This window comes from Protopterus annectens, chromosome 16.part0 (assembly GCF_019279795.1).
Source record: "Protopterus annectens isolate FY-2018-M chromosome 16.part0, PAN1.0, whole genome shotgun sequence".
In the NCBI taxonomy this organism is placed as follows: Eukaryota; Metazoa; Chordata; order Ceratodontiformes; family Protopteridae; genus Protopterus; species Protopterus annectens.
In genome coordinates this window covers 575,998,627-576,023,754 of record NC_056750.1, presented here as the reverse complement: position 1 = coordinate 576,023,754, position 25,128 = coordinate 575,998,627, and the positions used below count along the sequence as shown (strand labels likewise).

The window sequence follows — 25,128 nt, the reverse complement described above, 5'->3', positions numbered from 1 at the left end:
ACGTATACACATACACAAATGTACATACATACACTCACAGAACTTCTGGGCAGGGTTTGGATAATGTCTCTGCAACTGATTAAGAAAAGTGGCAAGCATTACTGCCTCACAGAGACTGACTCTCCAGTTCATTTCTCAACTGTTTTTTGTTTGTTGTTTCCTGTGGGGTTTTGGCATGTTGTCCTGTCTTACATGGATTTCCCCTTCAGTACACTACTTCCCACATCTCAGACATCTGCTTTGTGTGAATTAACAATCTTTCAAATTGACCACAGGGGTGTGGGTGTATGTGTGTGTGTGTGTGTGTGTGTGTGTGTGTGTGTGTGTGTGTGTGTGTGTGTGTGTGTGTGTGTGTAATACAAAAGAAAAGCCTGGTTACTTACTTTTGTTTCTGGTATAGTAAAGTCTGTAGAATATGGCAGCTACTTATATGGTCGTTATAGATGGATGCAAATTATATAGTATCTATCTTCATAAATACTAACATTGTTAACAAAGACTGTGTATGATGTGGTTAGACACCATTTGAAAACCCAGTGTATATAGACAGCATGTTTCTAATGCTCAGTTTTACATCCTCGCTATTCCTTATCTATGTGAAAGTTATGTTTTAAGCCTGGGCGGCCACTGTGGTGCAGTGGTTAGCATTGCTGCCTCACAGCAAGAGGTTCTCCGGTTCGATCCTCGGCTGGGGTGCCTTCTGTGCGGAGTCTGCATGTCCTCCCTGTGGTCGCGTGGGTTTCCTCCGGGTGCTCCGGTTTCCTCCCACATCCCAAATACATGCTGTAGGTGGATTGGACACTCTAAATTGGCCCTAGGTGTGAGTGTGTGCATGTGTGTGCCTTCTGTGGAAGGTTGGGCGCCGAGCTGGCAACTCGACACTGTAAAACTCCACTGCCAATCATGAGCGGACAGGTGATCCGCTGTGGTGACCCCTAACTGGGAAAAGCCGAAAGTAGAAGAATAAGAAAAGATTAATTCAGTATGGCACCAGCACAGGCCTTCCTTTCAGTTCAACTCATTCCCTCCACTAGAGCTGTTTTGAGTGAGTACCTTTAACTCCCAGTGGGCGTGGCTTCAGCATTTAAAAAATGAAATCACCTTATATTTTTAACAAATACCCATTGACAGAGGTGATATATCAATACAGTTGTGTTTGCCATCATGTATGCTTCAAGATACAATTTTCTGATACCTTGTATTTAACATGGTTTTGGAATTATTAATGCAAATATGAACAGGCAATATTTGACGCCTAGAGGCGCAGTAGGAGGTAACTGCAGAAATGCCTGGAGACGTCACTCAGCTGTAATGTGTTAAACAACAACAACAAAAATAATAATAAAACTCCAGCTGCAAAATCACTTCAGCATTGTTAAGAGATGAGTACAAGTAAATCTACTTATCTGCAGCAGATAAAAAGCATAGGCTATGCTCATAGGTGACAGATGGCTTGCAAATTATAGGTTAAGTAAATGCTCTTATTATCTTCCAAACACAAACTGGTGGAATTAAAATGCTCTGGTGTCTTCCTGGAATATCAAACAAGTCTTCCTATCACTGTATTATTTTAAAGGTTAACTCATAAAGTCATCGGGTGCCATGCAGAAATACTGTGCACCATGGAATAGGGTTAGAAGGTATCATACAAAAGCCATGTGCAATTCAAAAAGAAAGGTACACATTAGGGTACATTCATCTATGTTGCCTTACTCATTGTGCACCCATAGTATTGTGCATATGAAGTACAAAGCAAATGCCCTGTATGCCCCACATGGTATGCAGTTTACAAACACATCACCATCTTCAGGTGATGGCCTCAAATGGTTATGCTGCAGGACTTCAGTTATGCACATTCATATGGTATTGCTCTAGTAAATTCATCAATTGTGAGTAGGAGGGGTAAAGTTAGCATTACATTTGTCTGCTAATAAATACTGACTGTATCTTTTGGGATGCAGATGTATAATATTACAGTAGAGCGTCAATTATCTGAACACTGATTATCAGAAACGTCTGTTATCAGAACCAGCCTTCCAAAGTTTTCGAGTATGAAAAATCACAAAGTCTGAATATGTAAACATTATACGTATTTGACTGAACATGTTTTTTGAACTTGTAGCCAGCTCATATGTGAAAACTATTCTTTATTGTCTACAGAAATTGCTGAATGGTTGAAAAGTGTATTCCTGCATGCAGAAAAAAAAACAAGATTTTAGAAGTTTTGTGATCCGGTTCAATTATATGTTTGATTATCTGAACAATTTGATTACCCAAACTACCATAGGTCCCAATTAGTTCAGATAATCAACTCTCTACTGTACTGTGAATGACATTATTCCTTAAATTCCTGATATAACTCAGGAAATGTTTGCAGTTTCCTGTGGTATCAGCAAAGACCTTTAGCTTATACTCCACTTTGTGTTTTCTGATAGTGTTTTTAAAATACTCACTGATGTTTGGATTTAACCAAGGTTGAGGAGATCAGGGTAGAACAGATGAAGGATCTAAGTTTGTAAAGACTAGAAGTCATAGTTATTAGAACCTCTGGTAGGTAATTCTACACTTTGCTCTTAGGTTCATAGGATGATACTATGCTATTGGCCTGGATGTTCTTATAAGCCTAGCCAAGAATTTCTCCCATGTGCCCACAAAGTCAGCACCTGTTTCCCCTGTCTAGCAGGTGGGATCCCAAGGGTTTATTTTCTGTTTCCCATCCAGTCATCTAGGTTCCTGTTAAAGATGGCAAGAGAGGTTCTCTGCTTAACATGGAGAGGAGGAGTCTATTCCACATACAGGGGAGTCTCTGGGACACAGATCTATCCCACCAACAAGTTCTATTAATGTCACAGACCAGGTTTAGGTCTTGCGTGTGGGCTGCCTGAGTGGATACTTATAGACATGCATCAACTCCATCAAGGCTGGATCTGCGATGGCCTTGTATGCCAGACAGAGGTCACCTTTGAGCAGTCTGTATGAGACCTGAGTAGAGAGACAGGGCTTTTAGCCTATCCGTATAGGATGGGTGTTTGAGACCCTGGATTTTTCTGGTCAGGAGCCTCTGTGGTCTCTCCAGTTGCTGCATGTGCTTGGCAAGGTACATGCCAAAGGTGGCATTATACTCTGTAAGGGGTCTGATAAGGGAGGAGTACAGGGATGTTATGACCTCCTTGTTCCTGGATGAAAAACCTTTACCTATGAGGTGGGCCATGTAGAAAGCCTTCCATACAATGGAAGCAACGTGGTAGTCAAAATTCAGGTTCCTATCAACCTGGTTACCCAAGTCACTCATGATTACTTGCATGTTTAGTACATTGTTATTAATGTGATAATTAATGGGGATGCCATTTTCCCCAAAGGGGATAATGATGAATTTGTTGGCATTCAGTTTGAGGCCATGCTTCTGGTACCAGCCATTAGTCTGGAGGATGTTTACATCACTAGGGGAATTTAAGACAGTGCCCAGCTTGCAGTCATCTGCAAACTTGGTCAGCCACACACCATTGGATTTGGCTTGCACCTCAGAAAAGTATATCCCAAACAGTAGAGGCCCTAAGACTGATCCTTGGGGTAAATCACTAGTTATGGGGCTACTACTAGAGGTGGCTTCCCCTAGCAGTGGTATTAAAAAAGGTCAAGAAAACACTGAGCATATCCATTTCTAGAGGTCTAAGTGCGCCAGATAATGCATGCATAATTGAAGTCCCATAGTAAGAATGTACTTGGTTTGATATTTAACCTCAGCACAAAGTCTCAGGATGCAATACTCTAGGTGGTGATAAACAGGAAAAACCTTCATATTGAGTCCTGTCTGACATTTGTCAAGCAGGATGAGACAAGTTTCTTTCTGAAACATTGTCAGATTTGAACAGAAAATAAAAATTATTAGGCCTTCATGGTTGTGGGTGGGAAGCGATGAAATGAAGAAATGAAAGGCACTGAAAAACTTCTGGGCACAAATCTATATCTAGCTGATATTAGACATAAAAGAAATAGCTCTGTGATGAGGTTAACTACATTGGAAGGTGAAGTTTTCCTTTAAGCAAGGATGGGAAGGAGCAAAATTTAGCAGCAAAGGAAGAGAACGACAGGTGCTAAAGCTAGTAAAATCTAGTAAAAATACACTTTATTGGTAAGCGCTTTTGTCAGGTTTAAAATCACCAAACTTTTCAGACACCATTAAAAAAACATGCCCAGCCATTTATACTAGTGTCATAACTGCCAGCAGCCAGTGCCATCAAATAAACACCCCCACATGGTTCATTTGAAAATTCAGGAAACTACAAATTTAAAAATACATGTTCCTAAAAAGACATTCACATCACTATTAATGTTGCATTACATCCATCTACCATTTGAATTTATACATTACACCACGTTTCTAGTGATATAGAATATAATTCTGTCTATCATACACTTTTAATTTAAGCAAACTAGAAATGGACACCATGTCATTTAATCATGGTGGACAACTAGCATTCAAATAAATCTGTCACCATATCCCTTTCTCTTCTAAATATAACTTCCATGCCCCCCCCCGGGGGGCTTCACTTTGTATCTGTTGTAATACCGTAAATGTGAAAGTGTGTTGGGGAAATCCCTTCAAGTGTCTACATAAGGCATTGGTTTCCTTATGTTTTGCAATTTCATAAAAATGCTCATAAATTCGTTGTGACATTTTACGTTGTGTTTTGCCCACATAATACCCATTACATTGTGTGCATAGGGCAATGTAAACCACTGCCCGAGAATAGCAACTATATTTGCCCTTTATTTTTATGATTTTGTCCAATACCTTAATGCTGGACCCAATAAAGATATGTTGGCACTGATGGCGCATACCACATGGTGCCATCTGACAAGTCGGTGTCCTGGTTATTGCCTTTGCAAAATATTTTTTATGTTACTACCCCTTTGATATACTACCTTAGGGGTTGGTCCAAAGGTGTCCCCAGTGCATCAGTATTTAGTAAAGGAAAGAATGGACTACATCCATAGCGGATGGTGACAAAAGGGAAACTGAGGTAGCTGGATAGAGAGAGAGTAACAAGGAGGAAATATTTAATGGATAAGGTATTGAAGGCAATGAGAAACAGACCATCCCAGTCTGAAGGAACTCTTCCATGACACTGAAGCAGTTGACAAGGGTCTGAGAAAACTCCACTAAGAAGGCTGTTCAGATACTTTTTGGACCAGATCAAAGTCGTTATTGCTCATATCTTCAAAGGAAAAGCAAATAAAGACCCAGGTAGCTGCTCTCTGGTTAGTCCTCCATCCACTTCAAGCAGGAAATGGTGGGCACATTTAGCTGAACATTACTGTTTCACACATAGCAGCATGGATTTGCCAAAGTCATCATAAGCAGCCATCCGTCAGTTCTGTGATTCATTCATACGGGTTGCAAATATGTACATCCTGGTATGAATTTTAAATAGGAGACAAATTTTTATGCTGATTGCAGCACATCTTATATAGTTTACTTTAGCTATTGTATTAAATGTCATGCTTTTTATGTTGGGATGAGCAATAGACAGCTAAAAGACAGAATTTTAGAACATCAAAGAGACATCAAAAAAAGAAAAGAAACTAATGCTCTAGCTAAGTATGCCATTAAGTATGGGATGGATCATCATTTTAGATTCTTAGTGCTTGAGATCATTTCAGAGAGTTTAAGAGGGGGGCATAAGGAACTGGACTGAATCCACTGAACAGAAGTGGATTCTATCTTTAAATGCTGATAAAGCACCTGGTTTAAATGAGGTAGTCTCTCTTAAACCTTTTTAGAAAGCCAGACCCTTGAAACATTCACACTGGTATGTAGGTTTGTGTTTTCATGTACTGGCACTTTAACCACTGTATGCTTAATTGATGTGCTGATTGTGTTATTGATGTGCTATTTAAATGACTCTGGTGTTCTTTAGTATTCAGTCTGAAGAAGCAGTAGGAATATACAGTGAAAGCGCTTACTCTTTTACTTTTTGTTTTTATTAAAGTTTTCTGGATTTTGCCTGCAGCTGTGTTGGACTGGTGCTTATTATTCCCTCTTCTCAGCCAGAACAGTAGCCTGCTTCACAGATAAGAAGTGCTGACTGGTCTCTACCATGAAGCATGACTTTTTAGCAAAAACCCACAGGCCCCCCCCCCCCCACCAGTGGTAGAGTCAAAAGCCATTAAGTCCCTATCTCCCTATACACCTTCTCCAGCACCCATGCCTCTTATCAAATCTTGGTCCTATGTGTCACTATAAGATCTCCATCCTTCTATGATATGTCGCTGTAATCAAGTCGGAGTCAAGATTGCTATGGAGCTCTTACTTTTTGGAGAAAGTAGGTAGATAATGCTGTTAGAAGCTTTAAGAAGGACTTTCCTAGTTTTAAATCCTGCATATAAGCTAGATGTTAGCAAAGGCTCAAGCACCACAGCTGTATTCTTAAATGTGTTTATTATTTAAATGGAGTCTTTGGAGGGAGACTACACTATGTAAACATGGGAAACTGAGTATCCTTAGAAGGATAATGAATAAGCACTAGAGATATCTCCAGAGTATCTTTCATCTAACCAACAATTCTGTGGTTTTATTTTGCTTTGTCTGAAAACTGTTGAAATTAAAATCATATACAACAGTTTTGTTAAACTGAATATAATAGTTTGTCAGATTATACTTTTTGTGTAGTTGTGCATTATTATTCAATATCAAATTACAAAGATAGAATACTTCCGATTAACATTTAAAATAATATGAAACAACTCATTATTTTAAGATAGGATACTTCAGATTGACATTTAAAACTAAATTAAAAAACTAATGAGACTGACCTTTGTTGTGTTGAGTGAGACAATAACTGTACTGGTGGTGGGAGGATATAATTCAGAATCTTTGTCCTCATAGAGATCATCATAATTTCCATATAAATCTTCTGATCCTCCTACAGGATAACTTTCATCGATGAAGTCTTCCATTGTAGGGTGCTGAGTTCCAGGTTTTTCTTCTTCCTCAGGTTTTTCTGTTCCTGCCACATCACCTGTTGTTTCTACTACTGTCTCTTTCTCCTCTAAGGCTTCTACTGGGACTGCTGGCTCTGGGGATGCTGTTGTTAATTCCTAAGCAAATTAAGAAAGAAAAAGTCAGAAATGCAAGTGAAAGAAATATACAGTCTGTTTTAATGTATGCAGGGTCTTACAGCATTGTTTTGATAAATAAGTATTGAAATAGTACAGTACTGACTGTCAATAAAAGTATTCTTCCCAAACCTCCATTATAAAAAAAAAAAAAAAAAAAAAAAAAAAACAAAGGACTGGCCCAGGAGTTAAATCATTTTCCAAAAGAAACATAAAACTAAAAGGAAACTTGTATATTCTGAAGAAAATTGAAGCATAGATTAGGCACTTAGCTTCATTCATGACCAAAAAAACAACAACAAAAAAAAACCTAGAAAATGTAGGATAGCATTGGAGAAATGGTGTGCATGCTTCTAACAAAAGAAAGGAGGTTATACCAATTGAAACCGCAGTCATAAGAACTAGGTTAAATGGTTCTTCAGTGTGGATGACAGTAAAAGATCAATGGGAAACATAATGGTCACTACTAAGAATATTGTGCAAATCACATTATAATAGCATTATTAGAGAATAGACAGTATATCCTTCTGACTCCAGTTGAATACTGCGTCTCACTGACAAATCACTTAACCAAACATTGCTCCCAGATCTTCCCTGCAAAGGGTCATTTGTGCCTAGTGGGTTTGTTTATATGCCAGACAGATATGTTTAGCATGCAACAAATAAATCAACAAATGAACCCTGTAGTGTTTGAGATTGATCAGTTGTGCTATTCCCTGAGTTGGGTATACTTTGCTAGGATGCAGTTATCATGCTACAGGTGATGCTCTTGTGAAGAAGTGTTCTCTGTAAAGTCAAAACCCCAATGGAAATATTGCCATATTTTAACATACCAGTCAGTTCCCTGGTTTCTAAATGCTGCAAGAGTTGAAGTTTTAGAAACTGGTGAAAATTACCACCATATGACACAGACTTCGATGCTTTGCCAGAGATGGCCTTCATCTGTCATCCCTGGGATTCCAGGTACTGGCTAAGCCTGTTGCCACCCCTATAGTGCCTTTTTTAGGTAGTGTTCCAAAGACCAAATTATCACTGTAACAGCTATAAATAAATGCAATCTGAGGGTCATGCTGCTCAGTGATAGAAGTCTAAATCTCAAGATGCACTCAGTCGAAGCACTCCTCAAAATGGAGAACATTGACATTTGTGCTGTAACAGAGACCTGGTTTAAAGCAGCAGATAACACCCCGTACTACCAGGCTATAACTCATTCCATGCCTTTTGGCCCCGAAACATGGACCATAGCTCCAAAGGAGGTGGTGTCTCCATATTCGTAAAGGATATGCACACCTCCAGACTAGTAGCCCAGCATAACGCATCTGAGATACTTCAGGTACAACTAACATTGGGTACGATGGCGAACCAGGTCATAGCCTACTATAGGTTCCCGACAATGTCCCTAGACTCTCACTCCATGTTCCTGAGCACCCTGGAATCTGTCAAGGTCCAACCCAACACTCTCATACTAGAAGACTTCAACTACCCCTCCAACAACTGGGAAAACTACTCAAGCACCAATACACTAGCCCAACGCTTCCAGGAATTCATCAATTCCAATGCCCTGGACCAGCTCATTCTGAGCCCCACTAGAGAAAGCAGCATCCTTGACCTGGTTATTACTAACATGGGTGACCATTGCTCTACACCAGTAGTCAATCCTTCCTGGTCAGATCCGACCATAAACTAATCACCATGGAAAACCACATCTCACCCACACCTCACACAAAGGTAACCACCTTGAAAAACTTCTCCAAAGTTGACTTTGGACTCCTAAAAACAGAGGTGGCTAAATTTATGGCAGCCATGCCAATGGAAAATAGCTGCATGACTACTGAATCATACACCAATGCATTGTACAAACATGCACATAAATGCATGGAACTAGCCATACCCAACAGAACTAAGATGTTCTACAAAAAAAGGAAGCAATCTGGTGGTCCCCTGCCATTAATAAACTGTACAATAGAAGGAAGAAACTGTTGCAGAAAAAGGTGATGTTCCAAGACAGGAAAAACTACCTTATTAGCCTCAACAAAAATTGAGATCCCTCATCAAATCCTTTAAAGCCAGCTATGAATTGCAGCAGACATAAAAAACAATCACAAAGCCTTCTATAGTTATATCAAGAACCTCCACGGGCAGTACCCATATTTGATCTGGGTTACTGCGCAATGGTACCTCCTATACTGAGCCAACAGATATTGCCAACACACTGGATGACAGATTCAGTGCCAACTTTACCCCTCACTCCCTCCCAAAGGACCAATCACAATACTGGAAGAATGCCAGGCACCCAACATTACTGCAGCACAGGTTAAAGCTGCATTGTCCAAGGCCAAGAATACAGCTTCCATGTGACCCGATAATATCCCTGGCTATGTTCTACATGAACTACAAAGTGAACTGGCACTGCATCTGTGTTCCCTGTTCAGTCAGAACCTCACCTCAGGCTTTGTCCCTACTGAATGGCGCACTGGTACAGTCAACCCTCTCCATAAAGGAGGAGCAACTATAGACCCTGGGAATTATCACCCCATTAGCCTGATGAGTCTGATATGTAAAGCTATGGAGCGCATCATCATGGACCTGATTAACAAAGATATAGGAAATCTCCAAACTCTAGACCCCACACAATTTGACTTTGTGAAAGGGAGGCCATGCCTGCTCAACCTGGTTGACTTCTCTGAGTCAGTCACCAGGGCTGTGGATAAAGGTAAGGCAGTGCGTACAGCCTACCTTGATCTGGCCAAGGCCTTTGATACCATTCCTCACACGGAGATTAGTGATAAACTCATCAAACTAGGCATCAACCCCTATATCACTATGTGGGTTGCAAATTGGCTCACAGATATAACACGCAGTGTAAAAGTAGTAGACTCCAAGTCAGACTGCCAACCAGTCATGAGTGGAGTCCCACAGGGATCGGTCCTGGGTCGTCTCCTGTTCAGCATCTACTTCTCAGAAGTCCAGGCCAACACAAATGGATGCTGGCTGACCAAGTTCGCAGATGACTGCAAGCTGGGAGCCATTATTAACTCCCCAAGTGATGCAGACATCCTGCAGAAAGGCCTCACTGAGACCAATGACTGGTGTCGAAACAATGGCCTTAAGCTTAATGCCATAAAATGTGTCATCCCCTTTGGTAAAAACTCAGTTCTGACTAATTACCACATCGATGGGAGACCACTGAACACTGAAGGTGTTATAACAGATCTGGGTTCGCAGGTTGGCAACAACCTCTCCTTCGACCACCACATTGCCACTGTGGTCAGAAAGTCCTTCTATGTGGCACATCTCATTACCAAGGGTTTTGCATCCAGGAAGAAAGAGGTCATTGTCTCTCTCTACTCTTCCCTCATTAGACCATGTCTCTCTCTAGTCTTCCCTCATTAGACCAATCATTGAGTATAATGTCCCATTTGGCATGTACCTCACTAGACACCTGCAATAGTTGGACAGGGCACAGAAGTACCTCATGAAGAGGATCCTAGGCATTAAACACATGTCCTACATGGACAGGCTCAAAAGAATCCAGCTTTTCTCTGTCTCATATCACCTACTTAGAGGCAATCTTTGTCTGACGTACAAACCCATGTCTGACCCAGTTCTATTAGAAATGCTACATCTAAACAAATCTCAATCCCTCCACACCACATAGTCTAGAGACCTCAACCTCATTACCACAGTCAACAGAACATGATGTAGGGACAGATTCCTCACCCAGAGATTGCCAATGCTCTGTAACAGACTTCCTAGACATATCAAGCAGAGCACCTCACTGTCCCTCTTCAAGAGAAATCTTGATGAGTGGATGACTAATTGAAAGTTCACCCCAGGATCACTCCAGTGGCTCTGTTTGATAGAAGCAATGGGAACTAATGTCGGGTGGCACAATGCCAGGGCACTTCTATGGGCTAGGCTTGTAAAGGCTCCAGGGCCATTAGTCTATTACACACCTATGAACCTATGATATAATCTTGAGTCTAGAGATAGGATTATATCTGTGACATGATCCTGAGTCTAGAGGCAGTTAACCAATTTTTTTCAGCAGTAGTTCCAAGCCAGGGATCTGCTCCTTACCATTCACCTCCGATTCCTCACAATGGAATTTGGGGGTCAGTTTTAAAACCAAAGACATGAAACTGTTTAAATGCTATAACTGAACAGCAGACAAACCTCATGATTTAGTGTAGTTAATGAAAAGAAATCCAGTTCAAGGTGGAGTTCACTTATTAGCATGCAGGGATAAATCCTTGACTATGACCCACATGACCTAGAAAAATGATCAAACCTAGGTTATGTTGAAGAAAGCCAACAAATGTGGGAGAAATTGGCCAGTGATGATCCTGACACCCTGGTGGTGGAGGATGGCAGTTCAGTTTTCTAAAATAATTTGACACCTAGCAGAGGCTAGGTTCCCTAACAGGTAATGTAATGCACAAGTATGAGCACTCACTAAACAGCGTGCATGCTACTGCCATGGAGATACACATGCATAGAACCATTCTTAAGTTTAAGGACCTGGCATTTTGAAAGCTCCACTAATCTATGCTGCTAGCATGTAAGAGTGATGGGAATAATGCAGAACGAGAGCCTTAAATGTAACCTGGATGAAGACCCTCCTCCAGTAGGCAATGCAGAAGGAATAAAAATGACTGAAAAAGTAAAAAATCATTTCAAGATTTCAATGAGATTTCACTGAGAAGCACAGAGAAAGTTAAATATATCATATGCTCAGATTTTGTCTAAAGGAAGCATGTAAACAGTGAACAGAATTGCAAACAATAACGATTCCAACACTATTCCCCAGGCAAGGACCATACACCTGATGAATTTGTTCCTTAACTTGTAAAACTAAACCTATCCATGAGATACAACTTGAATGTTACACTTAAGGAAAAGGGTAAGACATTCCAAAGAAGAATTATTAATCAAGAAGAATCCTATACTCAACTCAGTTAAGAATATATAAGATCTTAATAAGGATCATGACTGAACTCAACCACTCAGCTCTTTCTGGTAGGAAATCTCAATGGAACAGCAAGAAAGCAGCTTACATTGCCTGCCACATACTGAAATTTGAATGGGACAGATCTGAAAAGCTCTCCTATCACTGTGCCATCATTACCTTCTTAACAAACTTAGCCAAGAAGAAAGGGATTGCAATAGGTTCATCACTAGTTTGCCATTTCAGAACAGCAGATTATTTCTGAGCATGTGAAATAAGATTGCTCCTTTATAAGAAGAAAGAGAAGCATTCATGCTTTCATATATTCATTCCTTCATTCATGATCTAGTATCTTAAATGATTTATCTAATATCAGAGCCATAGAAAAGCCAGAGCAAATTCCAGAACTTAGCTAGTGCAAGGTGAAAAAAATAATACCTTTTTGTTTATACCTGTGAGACAATTTGCTTTCCAAGATAGTACAGAGTAGCTGTTATGATAAAAAAATATATACTTCTGTCTATTGTTCCCACTTACTAAATTTTTCAATTTTTGAATGTGTTTTTCCAGCTTTTACCTTGTATGCACACACTAATGTTTGGCAGGTTGATCTTTTATACGGCAGTTTCTTCTCATCTCCATTTGTACCTATGTCACATTTTCAAGACATTTTGCTTTACTGGAAACCCTCAAACAAAAACTAAATTCATTTTCAGAACACCCCATCCTCCATTAACTTAGTATACATTTTCAAGTAATGAAGTTTTATCCTCCAGATAGGAACTGCCCCAAATTGATAGCTGCACCCACAGGCATAACCTAATCTTAAATTAAAGATATCCATAATAAAGGGCATGCTTCAGCCTGTGTACCCATTTACACCTATTACTGTCTGTTCTTTTCTTATCTATAGGCCTCTCCCAGTTCTGAAAAAACAGCTCGTATGCTTTCAGAAATGTTATCTTTTTCCCCTAAGAAAACAGTACACTAGCTACCTTAAAATAAAACTAAATTATTTTCTACCCTATTAAATGCATTAAAGTATTAAGGCTGCTGGGGAGACTGATCTCTCTTATTCACTTCCCTAACTTCAAACTTTATTTTTCACTGAATGGCTTGCATTGTACTTTTACATTTTACATTACCCTTAGTAAAGAATGCTTATAATGCTTCAAGAGTATTTTGACCTGCAGACAACTCATTTCCATGTAAAAGTAGTCAGCAATGAGACCAAAAAAAAAAAAAAAACAGCTAACAACTTTGCATATTATAAAGGAATCTTTGTACATCATCATGAATTAATTTTTTGCGCAAAAGAATGAGAAACATAGCCCCTTTTTCTTGTTGGTTCACTTTTTACTGGATAAACTGTTTTATGTGCTCCTTGGCCAGTCCTGCATCAAAAAATATCTTTGATCCTCCAAGGAAAAATACTGAACACAGCTGGACACAGCTATACAGTAAATAATCATTTCCACCAGCACTCTGCTGTCTCCAATTTTTAATACTTTTCCATGCTGCCACAGTTTTGCCAGGATCATCTTTTTGCTGGTATGATTGCATCTTTACTAATATAGGTCTCAGCTGCTTTCTCATTGCCATGTTTAGAGCATATACTATATTTGTCTTTTCAATTAACAAATCCCACTGTGAAAAACAAGTCCAGTTTCTTATCTCTGTTTCCATAAAATGAATATAGTCTTTTCCTTCCAGTTTCTCAGGCACAGTTGAAAACCTCCAGTTTTCCCTTCTTTCTTTATCTTCTAACTCTTCTATTTTTGATACAGCTCTTCCTGAGAAGCTTCATACTCAGCCTGCCTTTCCTTCATTTCAACTTCTGATTTTTTTGCAGTTTTGTCAGGTCATCTGAATAGCTTGTTAAAGCTTCGATTTTTCCCAGCCTTTTATTATTTGAATTGATACATTCTTTCAATGTTTCATTTATTGCACTCTCTTCTGAGTACATTTGGTTTAAATTTTTCTCTAAATTACTGGAAGCCATTTCTTGAACCAAAACTGCAGCTTGAAGTCATTTTGCTGAAAAGATGCAGGATTCTTCCCAGCCAGTGTGTTCTCTTCCCTTTTCTGGTCGATTTTCTTTCGGGTTCTCCAAATTTCTTCTTTGTTGGCAGCCGGTGTACTTACTAGCACTAGTGTCAGAAGGTTGAGACAAAGGGTAGAACTGCCTTGGGTGCAAAGTGTTAGGTGGCAAAACTGGCTATCTGATCCTAATTGCTGTTAGTGCATACTGGTTTTTAACAGCTGGTACTGTATTAGCAGTCACACCCAAGCACTGTAGTGCTCGCTGTGTGGTCTAATCTGTAGCAAAAAAATTAAAACCTGAGCCCTGTAGCTCTCCATATGGGATATAAACTATAGCAACTGCTTGCTACTGTTAAAAAAAAAAAAAAAAAAGGTTTGTTTGTTAATTTTGTTTCCAAATAAGTACTGAGGAAAGCAGATCGGGGGCATTGTGTAGAAAAGGAACCTGACTGGCTCATGTATTTTAGAAGCTCCAGGTACCATGCTTTTTTTTTTTTTTTTTTTTTTAATTCCCCCTCAGCTGAGGAGGACTAGGGGTGTGGCAAAGAAACAGGAACTGATTGGCCAGTTGGTTCCTGAATCCACCAGATTGTGGACTTTTTTTTTCCTTCCATTGAACTGTAATAGGAAGCTGGAGGCATATATTTGGCATCTGGTTACCTGGTTAGTGTGTCAGTTTGCCAGTACAAGAAGCAGAGCTGGGAGGTGGAGCATCGGTATGGTGATCAGCCTCAGGCACTAAAAACACCAGCTATACCTGTGCTTACTAGCCAGTAACTGAATTTTACTGGTCTTTTTTTCTCATTTTCTGTTTTCACACTGGAAGAGCTGAAATTAAGCCATTGATCAGTGTGCCCCCATTGTGGAAGTCCTGAAAAACGTTTAATTCTTGAGCAGATAACAATATATGACAGGATGCACATAATGAACTCACATAGGGCACAGACTTGCAGGCAGTTTAGAGGACCACATATTTCTTTTTACAAAGAGATGAGCATATTATCTAGAAGAAGTGTATTTTGCCTTCCTGATTCTTAGGCTGGAATGATGGATTCCAGTTCATGGGACTAAAGCAGTACTTTCAAAAATCACATAAAGCATGATGGTCATTACAAATGTGAGGGGAGTGTCAAGTCTTTTAAGAAGACTTGCTTATCACTTTCTTGTCTAGTTAGGTTAACAATATCTGAAGATAACCAGAAAGGGCAGCTTATTTCTAACAAGACAACAGGAAACAGATAAATACAACAGTGAAACATTAAAAGTATATCTGGTTTTGATTTCTTCTCTTAGATTAAGTGTTAATGATTTTTCAAGCAACAGAAGAAAAGAAAAAAAAGTGTGCCACAGTAGTCACTATACATCAAGATCATGACAATAAATTTTGTTTTTCATTATCTAGAGTTTTTGAACCTGGCCTAATTTTTTTTTTTTTTGGTAATATCATGGTGATGTTGTGTAGAGGAGGTTTACTGAGAAGAAACTGATTAAGGTGTAATGGCTGCTTTTAGAATTCCTTGCCTGTACACTGGAGGTTGCATTACAAAATACTGTATGTTCTTTTTTTTCTGCTGCCCCCAACAGGCCCTTGCTCATAGCACCCATACTTTCACTCAGTTGGCCCAACTGTTCCAATGGAATTGAAACTGGGTATTTATAGGTTAGGTGAGAGCCCTATGGTCCAGTTGTTCCTGTCTAGGAATCCTTATCAACCTTTCATTCCTTCTTGAGAGTTCCTCTGAGCCTGCAGTCACTACCTTCTTATGTGAAGCATGCCTCTGCACACCAGTTTCCTTTCAGTTGCATAGTGCAAATGCGCTACAGAAGCTTGTGCTTGACAAACTCTGAGATCCATTATGTGAACACTTAGTGCTCCTTCTAGGTATTGCCCACATGGCAAGCCGCAGCCGTCTCCCTGAAAGACCCTGGTGGAGGAATTTGGGGTGAATGTCTTAAACCAGCCAAGCCATGCTGGAGGAGAGCATGATCTGCTCCTGAGCATGCTCATGCATGAAACCAGTTGCCATCAGACCAAGGAATGTGGACTTGCCGGTCTCAAGCCAGTGATGATGACACTAATGAAGTATTTAAATAGGAGCACACACATGTCCGTGGGAGGACATATGACATTCCTGTAGTGAGCAGGCACCCATGGCAACCACAGGATTAGAGCCATAATATAATCATCCCCAATGGCTTCCTGTGTGCACAACAAATTGCTCTCACCACAGTGGCAAGATATTGACAGTTGGCAAGCACATGCAAAAATAAATAACATTCTAAATTCAGACTTCATTCATGGAAAAAATTAAAAAATGGCTGTAATTTAAACACTAAATATACATCTCCTACAAAGGTACTGGTAAAGTACTGTCTCATTAGCATGATGTCTAAAGTCACATTTACAATGATATTTAACTGAATTTGTGGATACCAGCTTTCGCTGTTATCTTAATAATCTCAAAATAAACTAAACTATTACTACGTAAAACAATGCTGTAGCAAATACATGCCTTAACAAAAAATAAATATGTACTAAATGTTGCAAATTTCTAAGTTGGGAAACAAGCACTATAGAATAACATGTTTCTGCTTCTCACGTAGCAAAGATGTATTCAGAAACATGCCTTTGAAATAAACTATCTGTTGCTTTACCATTTGATGTAAGCTTGGTTACACAGTAAAACTGTTTATTTAATACTTTGAAAATCAGACTGAAAGTAGGTGGGCCCTGAATTAAAATGTCTGTGTACTGATGTGAAGCAGGTTAGAATGAAAACTATTTGTATTCCTGGAATATAATGCAAACAGCCTACTACAATACTGCAGTTTAGTTTCTGTTGGGTGACTCATTCCAAAAAGATTGAGGCAGCAAACCTAAACCTATCACTGTAATAATCCATCAAGGTAAAAACACTTCTGAATTATGGTGGCTGAAGACAGACTAGTTAGAAGTATACAAAGCAAAGCAAAGCATTATGTGTTAACAATGCTCACTTAGTACAACTCCAAGAAGAACATGTGATACCATGACATTCTATGTTAGTGAGTCACACGTTCCAATTAATTTTTGTATACCTCCTTGATTTTACATAGCATACTTGTCCTGATCCATCCAGTAATTTAAAGACTGATGAGGGTGTAAGGATCATCCCTACAGGCTTCCCTGCATAATGCCCACTATAGCAGTATGTGTAGATGTGATGTGGAGTTTTCTGATTACCCACCATTGTATTCCAAAGATCTAGTATATGGGTGGAGTTTAGAGCTGAAATCTGATGCCCACCCACTCATAATGGAAACCTCTCTGCGAGCCTGAAAACTATTTGTACTTGTGTAATTGGGTCTTCGTATATTACCTGCACTAATTCTATCAATGTTTCTAGAACAATGAGCTATCACAAGTCTGTCTATGTCAGCTTTCTTGAGACCTTGTCATGCGCTTTCGCCAAGATGAAGAATACCCAGATGGACTCTTTCCTCACTTCCAGCTTCTGCCCCACTGTCAGACTGCAAGCATCAGGTCTGTTGTGATACATCCTGATCTGATTCCAGACTGCTGATCTCCCTTTTACTTTCTACTCCTCTTTGTACACAAGCATCAGTCACCCTTTCATACAGTATGGCAGGAGTTTGAGCCTTTCGTACTACCTGCAATTATGAAAATATCCCCAGAGTTCAAGTACACTGGCACTAGAATGTCTTCTTTTCAGTCATCTGGGACATGTCTCTCCTTCCACATTATGGTTAGTATCCGCAGGAGCTATTTCTCCCCTAACACATCCAACATCGTGATCATATCTGCTGTTAATTAATCTTATTTGCCCTGGCATCATTATCCTTGGTGCACTTCTTAATTCTTCTAGGATGGTTTCTCCTTCCTCCTTCACTGCAAGTTGCAACAGTACAGATTCCGTGAGGAATTCTTCATTCGGAAACTTGTTGAAGTACTCCTTGCATCTGCCCTTGGTGTCCTTTGGACGTTTGAGCACGATTGTCACTGCAGTCCCTTAAGACTGGCATCTGCCAACAGCCTTTTTTTTATCTTTTTGTCCTGAACTTGCAGCCTTATAGAGCTTTATATGCCACCTGCTGATTCTTCTTCTGGAAGCTGATGGAGTTTCTCCAAGGTCTTTTCCCTGCCATTACAGCTGTTGTCTCAGTCTCATTGTTATCCAACCAGTATTTCTTAGCCTAACCCATCTTTCTCTCCCTCTTTCCTGCAACTCCATTTTTTTTGATAATTTCCTGAACTTCAGCACATACTACTCAACCATCCCTAATTTTGCCTCATAATTTTGCCCATCCCTTATAAAATTTATATTGTCGGATATTATAGCCTCATATGTCTTATTCACAAAATCCATGTTGAAGCAAAAATTTTACTTTTCACAACTTTTTAAATAAAATTTTCCCTGATGTTGTGCCTTTGTCCCCGCCTTATATTGGCTTATTTCCTGATTCTTCAGCAGCAAGTATAAAAAAGAAAAAGCTAACTATAGGTCACCCTTTGGTTAGCACATGGTTTGCTTGTCCTGCAATCAGACAGTAGGACCACATTAAAATAAAATAATAGGTAGTGACTTTTGTACTGTGCAATAATTTCCCATTAGAGTCCAGTTTGGTTCCAAAAAACAATTTGGCATTTATTTTGATCCAAAAGCGGTAACAGCAACACAACATGAGTGCTCTCATCTTTATCAAGACTTCTTCAGATATGTACAATAAACACACACACACACACACACACACACACACGCGCGCGCGCACAAATACACTGCTGTACTCAAACTGTATCTACATTGACTGAACAAAGCACATATGAGTTTGTTTTAAAAAAGAAAGTAAACTGTGTGATGGACAAACTTGAATACAAAAGCTCTTGCTTAAAAACTAAACTGTGCAGAGACTTCTATTTGAAATGATAGTACACACACACACACACACACACATATATATATATATATATATATATATATATATATATATATATATATATATATAATATATATTATTTATTTATTTATTGTCTTTGCATTCCATGATTTTTCTGACTGGGTCAATGACCACTTTCCAACAGAGGCTTACGGGGAAAAGCTCCACATAGAAATTTAGACAAAACAATTATTGTGCATTGAGATTTATAGTGTTAACATGGATTTGAACAGCGACTATTTCAGTGTACCTGGTACACTCCGACACCAAAAACAAAATTAGTCTTTGTATAACACTTTTTTTTCTAATGATGGCATGTGAAAGGAATTGCTGGATTTAGAGTTAAATTTTGGAACTTGAAACATAGATTTGATGATACTGAAGTACAGTTTAATGGAAACGCTCTACCTCTGTGTAGTCCGGAACAGTTTCTGTAACTTCGACAATGTCCTCAAGCTTGGTTTCAGTGGGTTTTGCAGGTGTTTCATCTATTACTTCATAGTACGGGTACTCATAGTAGTAGTCGTCTTCCTTCTCTCCGTACTGAAACCAGAAATGTAGTGTTAGCAGTAGAAGTGCCACGTTTCCTAATCTGTTATTACTGTGCCATTGGCAGTTACCATATTAATGACTTCTTGAGATCTGATACCAAAATGTAAGCTATGAACACTAAATGAAACAATAAATCAAATTGTGATGTTTGGCAGTAATAAGCAAATGTATGGTATACCCAAGGCAGATATTGTTTTACATGTGTACCCTTAATGCAATTGAAATGGCTGGTAAAGCCAATGATTTTTACTATATAGCTCCGCTTAATATTCTGGAAGGTCATACTGAATTCTAATACACATAGACACATTTTCTCTCTCTGTGTATGTGCATATCTATGTATGTTTACACACACACACACACATCTGCATACATGTGTGTGTGTGTGTGTGTGTGTGTAAATGTAACACAGAAATAACAATATGTGTATTTGATTATGTATACAAGCTCCACAATGGTAAAGAATGACATCTGTAGTGAAGTTACAAATAACATGTATTTTGATTGAGAACAGTATTACTTGTTCCTATTTGTGAGAACAGTGAAATATTCTCAGCACAACCTTGTGTTATCTGACTAGCACATAACAATCTGCAATGTGGATCTGAATTACAGGAAACTTGACAAATTCCAGTAAAAATATCACAGATACAAACCTTCCCCTCCATTTTCTGTAGTCGTTTGTGCTTTTGCTTAGAAGAAGAATAAACAAATATCTTGATATAAACTTCCTAGACATGAATGTGAAATAATGCTAATGGACCGATATAAATTTAGTGTATTCTCTTACACAAATACTTCCATGACTTCAGAGCAGACTATTCTATGCACAGTTCAGCCAGGAAGGCTAGAGAGACAGTTTGTAACTGATGATACTCTTTTTCCAAAGGAAAATTTGTTGGGAATTATTTGAGGTGTGGGAACACTGGCAGCGAGTGAATGTTCCGCTGAAATCTTGGGAGTGTAAGACTGTAAATGTGAATATGCAAGCATCTCTGTGATGCTAATGCACAACCTGAGTGATGCGACTGCACACTACACAAATGAAAACAGTGTTTTCATCTCTGCACAAGAGCTGTGCAATATATGCAGCAACATTATCTAGTGCAATTAAGTCCAAGTAGGAAGGAAAAATGAGTTGCATATGAAGCAGAAATCATGTTTCTTTACAGAAGACCAGACTACAATGCAGTCTAACTTGGGGCTTGACTATGGTCACAGTGGCTAAGTGATAAGATCTCACAGCTCCAGTGTCTGAAGTGATAAGAGTTTACCCCCTGTAGAGTTTTATGTTCTCTTTATTTTTCCCCTGGGAGTTTAAGTACCCCCCTTCCCATAAAAACAAGCTGATTGATTTGCTGCACTAAATTTCATCCCTCTCTCTCCCCCTCTCCATCTCATTGATCATATATTAACCAAGCAATGGAACTGTTCCTTAGATTGGTAATTATCAGTCACCACACCATTGTACTCTTGGATCATGTAACAGAGGGGAAGGAAGACATTCCTGTCCAACTATTATACAATCTTGTCATTTAACATGGGTCGATGAGTGGGTATGTTCTTTACCGTTCTGCAGGGGTTAACTTAAAATAATGTAGATTATTTGTTTTGCCATAAAGATTAGATTTCATTAAACTATGAATGATGACAGCTGTTTGAAATACACAGATCAATAGTTGCCGAAAAGTTTACTAAGCAATGCTGTTTGCTACACGAAACATACTAAATGCCAAATCATAACTTAAATGCTGCATTAATTATTATTGTTTATCAATTGTATTTACGTCTCTTGATATGCAGTGTTAAAAATGTATACTTCCGTGAAACTTACAAGATCTGCAAGGTCTTCATTGTACATTTTACAATACCATTTTTATGCTTATTTGTACTTGCTCATAAACAGCACTGTAATCTACCAGCAGGTGGCACTTGTGCACTGGTATCTGTTCTCAGATTACAGGTGTAGAGCTCACCTCTCTGCCAATTAGAATTAAGTGCATCCATTGCCAACTTGCCGACATGTTGTCATAGATTAAAGATTGGATACCACCGTTAGTAATATTTTAAAATAATAAACAAGTTATAGCTTCAGCCACATCATTAGAGTGACAATTCAGTTGCCAGCAACTGCTGAACAAACCTCTTAGCTATTCAGATTTTCGCAGACTGTCCAGATTTTTGTCTAATTTTTTGCTCTGTTCCTCATAATATGTGTAGTTTTCTATCAAATTATTGAGCTAAAAGTCATTAAATAATGACAGACATTTGATTTTCAGACTTCAGATTCTTCAGAAAATGCATGCAAAAAGGAAAACTTTTACTCTATCAAATTGTTAGGTTTATAAAACAATATTTAAAATGTGTCCCTGTTTTGGGGCCTTTGTCCCCCATTATGTCTGGCTTTGCCCATATTTCTTGATAAACAGCATTGGCGCTGCACTACAAGCTGGGGGGGGGGGGGTTGGGAGTGCAAAGTCTTATCTTTGGTAGCAACATCTTCTCTTGTAAATTTATATGTTAAGTTTGCCTAGTTCATTAACATTCTTAGCAATCTGTACAAGCTGTGGAGTTTAGATCTAAACATGTTTGGCTATGGCAACGTTTAAACAAATTTCTGGCATCTTTGCTAATTTCTCTACTTGATTACAACAGTTACATTGCATTTAAGTATAACTCTGCAACAGAATGGTATAGAACAGTTGCTTCACACCACTAGGCTGCCTAGTTCATTTCCTAGTTAGGAAGCCGGTGTGGATTCTGCATTTTCTCGTTATACTTTGAGTATATTTTTTACCATGGGCTCCAGTTTTCCTCCACATAGAAATGATATGCTAATGGGTAAAATTTGGCACATTTCATAATTAACCTGCTGCCTGTCATATAGTTTATAAAAAAAAGCAGTCATGTTAATGTTAACTTAAATCCCCCGTCATTTGTCCTGTGGAAGTGAATCAGTAAGTAACACAACTGTGAAGCTTCAGTTCTTACACTTGTATTTACTTATTGCTTCGAGGGCAACACAACATTGAATCAGACTGCTTCTACAGTATATTAACAGGAAGTGATGCTTACATAATATGGACAGTAAATGCACTCTTTAGTGGTGGAAATTTAGTAGCCATTAGAGTAAGAACAAGGATAAGGTTTCTTGGAGCATTCTTCCTACTCCAAGGTATAGCAATTTTTAGAGAAAGTACTTATAAACTGCAGGTCTGTATGAAGTTTAGCCCTACGTGTTAAGGGTCAGTTAAAAAAAAGATAGTTTGTGAAAAAAGAATTAATGCAGCATTACCCTATTCTCAAGGTGGAAACACCATATATTAATTAAGGGATGCAGATGGCACTGTACCCTCAATTTGAGGGGGTGGGTGTACCCCACATCCAAAAATACATTCAGATGGTTTCTTTGTCTTGTTTCAGTTATTAGTGCTTTTTGGGCAAATTAATATAAATCCAGTAATAAGATCCAAAATGATGAATGGGTTTATAATGTGCATTTTGTATACCTGTCTACAGCTCTTACCACATTTCTGAGGAAGTGTATATGTTTCTTTTTATTGTATATTCATAGAATTAGCAGTTGCTACATTTACATCTAATTTCAAGGTTTTGTGTGTCAGGATCAGATTATCAATTCTTTGCCTTACCCTTCAGAATATCCACTTCAATAAGAATGTTCACTAAATGTCTAACTACAGTCTTAGCTCATTACAGGATACATGATATCCACATTTTTCCATATTTAGATGACTTGTTTAGCTCTGCAGTTTTGTTTTTCAAAATACCAGGAATCTCTCTTGGGTGAAAAATCTCTTGCACAATCCGGGAGTCCAAAAAAACATTCAAAAGTCTTTCTTGACACGATCACACAGGATTGTGCTCCTCAGATGTCAACTAGACACCTCAGTTCAAAGAGCTTTTCTTCCATAGGAAAAAAATACATCTTTATTAAGACCAATTTCTAAGGCTTTCCACTCAGACTTCAGTCACTACAAGGGAATATCTCAGGATGTTGGATCTCATGGCATCTATGATTATCATGATACCCTTACAAGACTCCACATGAGAAAGATACAGTGGTACTTGAAATTTCTTTGGTCCCAGCATCAACATCCTTTATCTTTTTGGATCCCCGTACTGGAGTTTGTCAGAAGAGAAATCACTTGATGGAGACAACAGATACCCTTAAATCCAGGTCTCCCCTTCCCCCTCCCTGCTCCAAAGCAGTCAGTAACCACAGGTGTTTTGGACTTTGCTTGAGGAGCAGTTTTAGGAGGGATATAAGTGCAGGGCATGTGGGACACTAAGAACAAATGCAAGCACATAAATATCAAGGAGATGCTTGCTCTGATCAAGGCACTCAACTCTCTAAACCATCTTTGATCCCCGGGACCTCTTCAAGTGGTTACAAATAATACCACAGTCATTGGGTACATCAACAAGCAAGGGGGGACCAGGTCATACCCCCTTTGCAAGACTAGCCATGTCACCATGGGATGTTGCTTCACACTACAGTCTCACTATACAAGTATCCTACATTCTGTCAGAGAAAAACTCTGTGACACGCAAGCTGAGCAGCACCAGGGCAGACCCCCATGAATGGAAACTTGATCATGGGGTCATCCAAGATTTGATCCATCTTGGGGAGTTCCTCAAATAGACTTCTTTACCTCCTGTTTGAACAATCAGCTAGTAAAATTCTGTTCTTCGACTCCATGGAAGAAGGCCTGGAAGACAGGTACCTTTTTTGGACAAGAATGTTCCTGTATGCCTTTTACACCCCTTTCCACTAATATCCAGGCTACTTGTGAAGATTCAGAAGGAATCCACCAAGATCATTGTGGTGACTCCCTTCTAGCTCAGGCAACCATGTTTTTTCCTTCTTTTGGAAATAGCCAAGGACAATTACTACATGCTTCCTCACAGAATGGATTTACTCACACAAGAACAAGGGTGTTTGATACACCCCAACATCAATCATCTTAAATTGATTACCTGGATGATAGGGTCTTAATTCCTTTTAGGCACCTGTTTTCTGAGGATGTGCAGCAGGTACTAATGGAGGCAAGAAAGCCTGCTACTAGAAAATCATATATTAGCAAATGGAAAAGGTTTTCTAGTTGGTGCCAACAACAAAACCTGCACTAACTCAGGGCTAGTTGTTCCAGTTTTACAATATCTGTGTGTCATTGTCCTATGACATTTCTTATTCCTCTACCAAGGTTCATTTATCATCTATTTTAGCATGTCTGCCCATGGACCCTCCTCTTTCAAGGCAGTGTAATGTCAAAATGTTCTTGAAAGGGGGTTTGCATAACAGACTTCCAAATAAACTGGTGTCCACTCCTTGGTATTATAATTTTGTTTTGGAGAAGCTAATGCTCCGTATGAAACAGCTAATCTGGCTGACTTGAGGTTATTAACAATGGAAACGGTTGTACTGATTGCTCTGACCTCTGCAAAAAGGGTATCTAATTTCTGAGCTGTTATGGTGATTCATTCCTACAGGGTTTCCTTGAGAACTCATC

At 39.0% G+C, this 25,128-nt stretch overlaps 1 protein-coding gene across 2 annotated transcripts in view; it reads right to left on the bottom strand.

The window, feature by feature from the left end:
- The window catches only part of COL5A1 (collagen type V alpha 1 chain), a 1,013,097-nt gene that overhangs the window by 491,377 nt on the left and 496,592 nt on the right, over nt 1-25,128 (bottom strand). For both annotated transcript variants that reach the window (XM_044058757.1, XM_044058756.1), the window contains exons 6-7: nt 19,454-19,588; nt 6,817-7,101 (exon numbers count right to left, since the gene is read on the bottom strand). In XM_044058757.1, the coding sequence (XP_043914692.1) occupies nt 6,817-7,101; nt 19,454-19,588 (420 nt within the window). The remainder of the gene's footprint in view (nt 1-6,816; nt 7,102-19,453; nt 19,589-25,128) is intronic.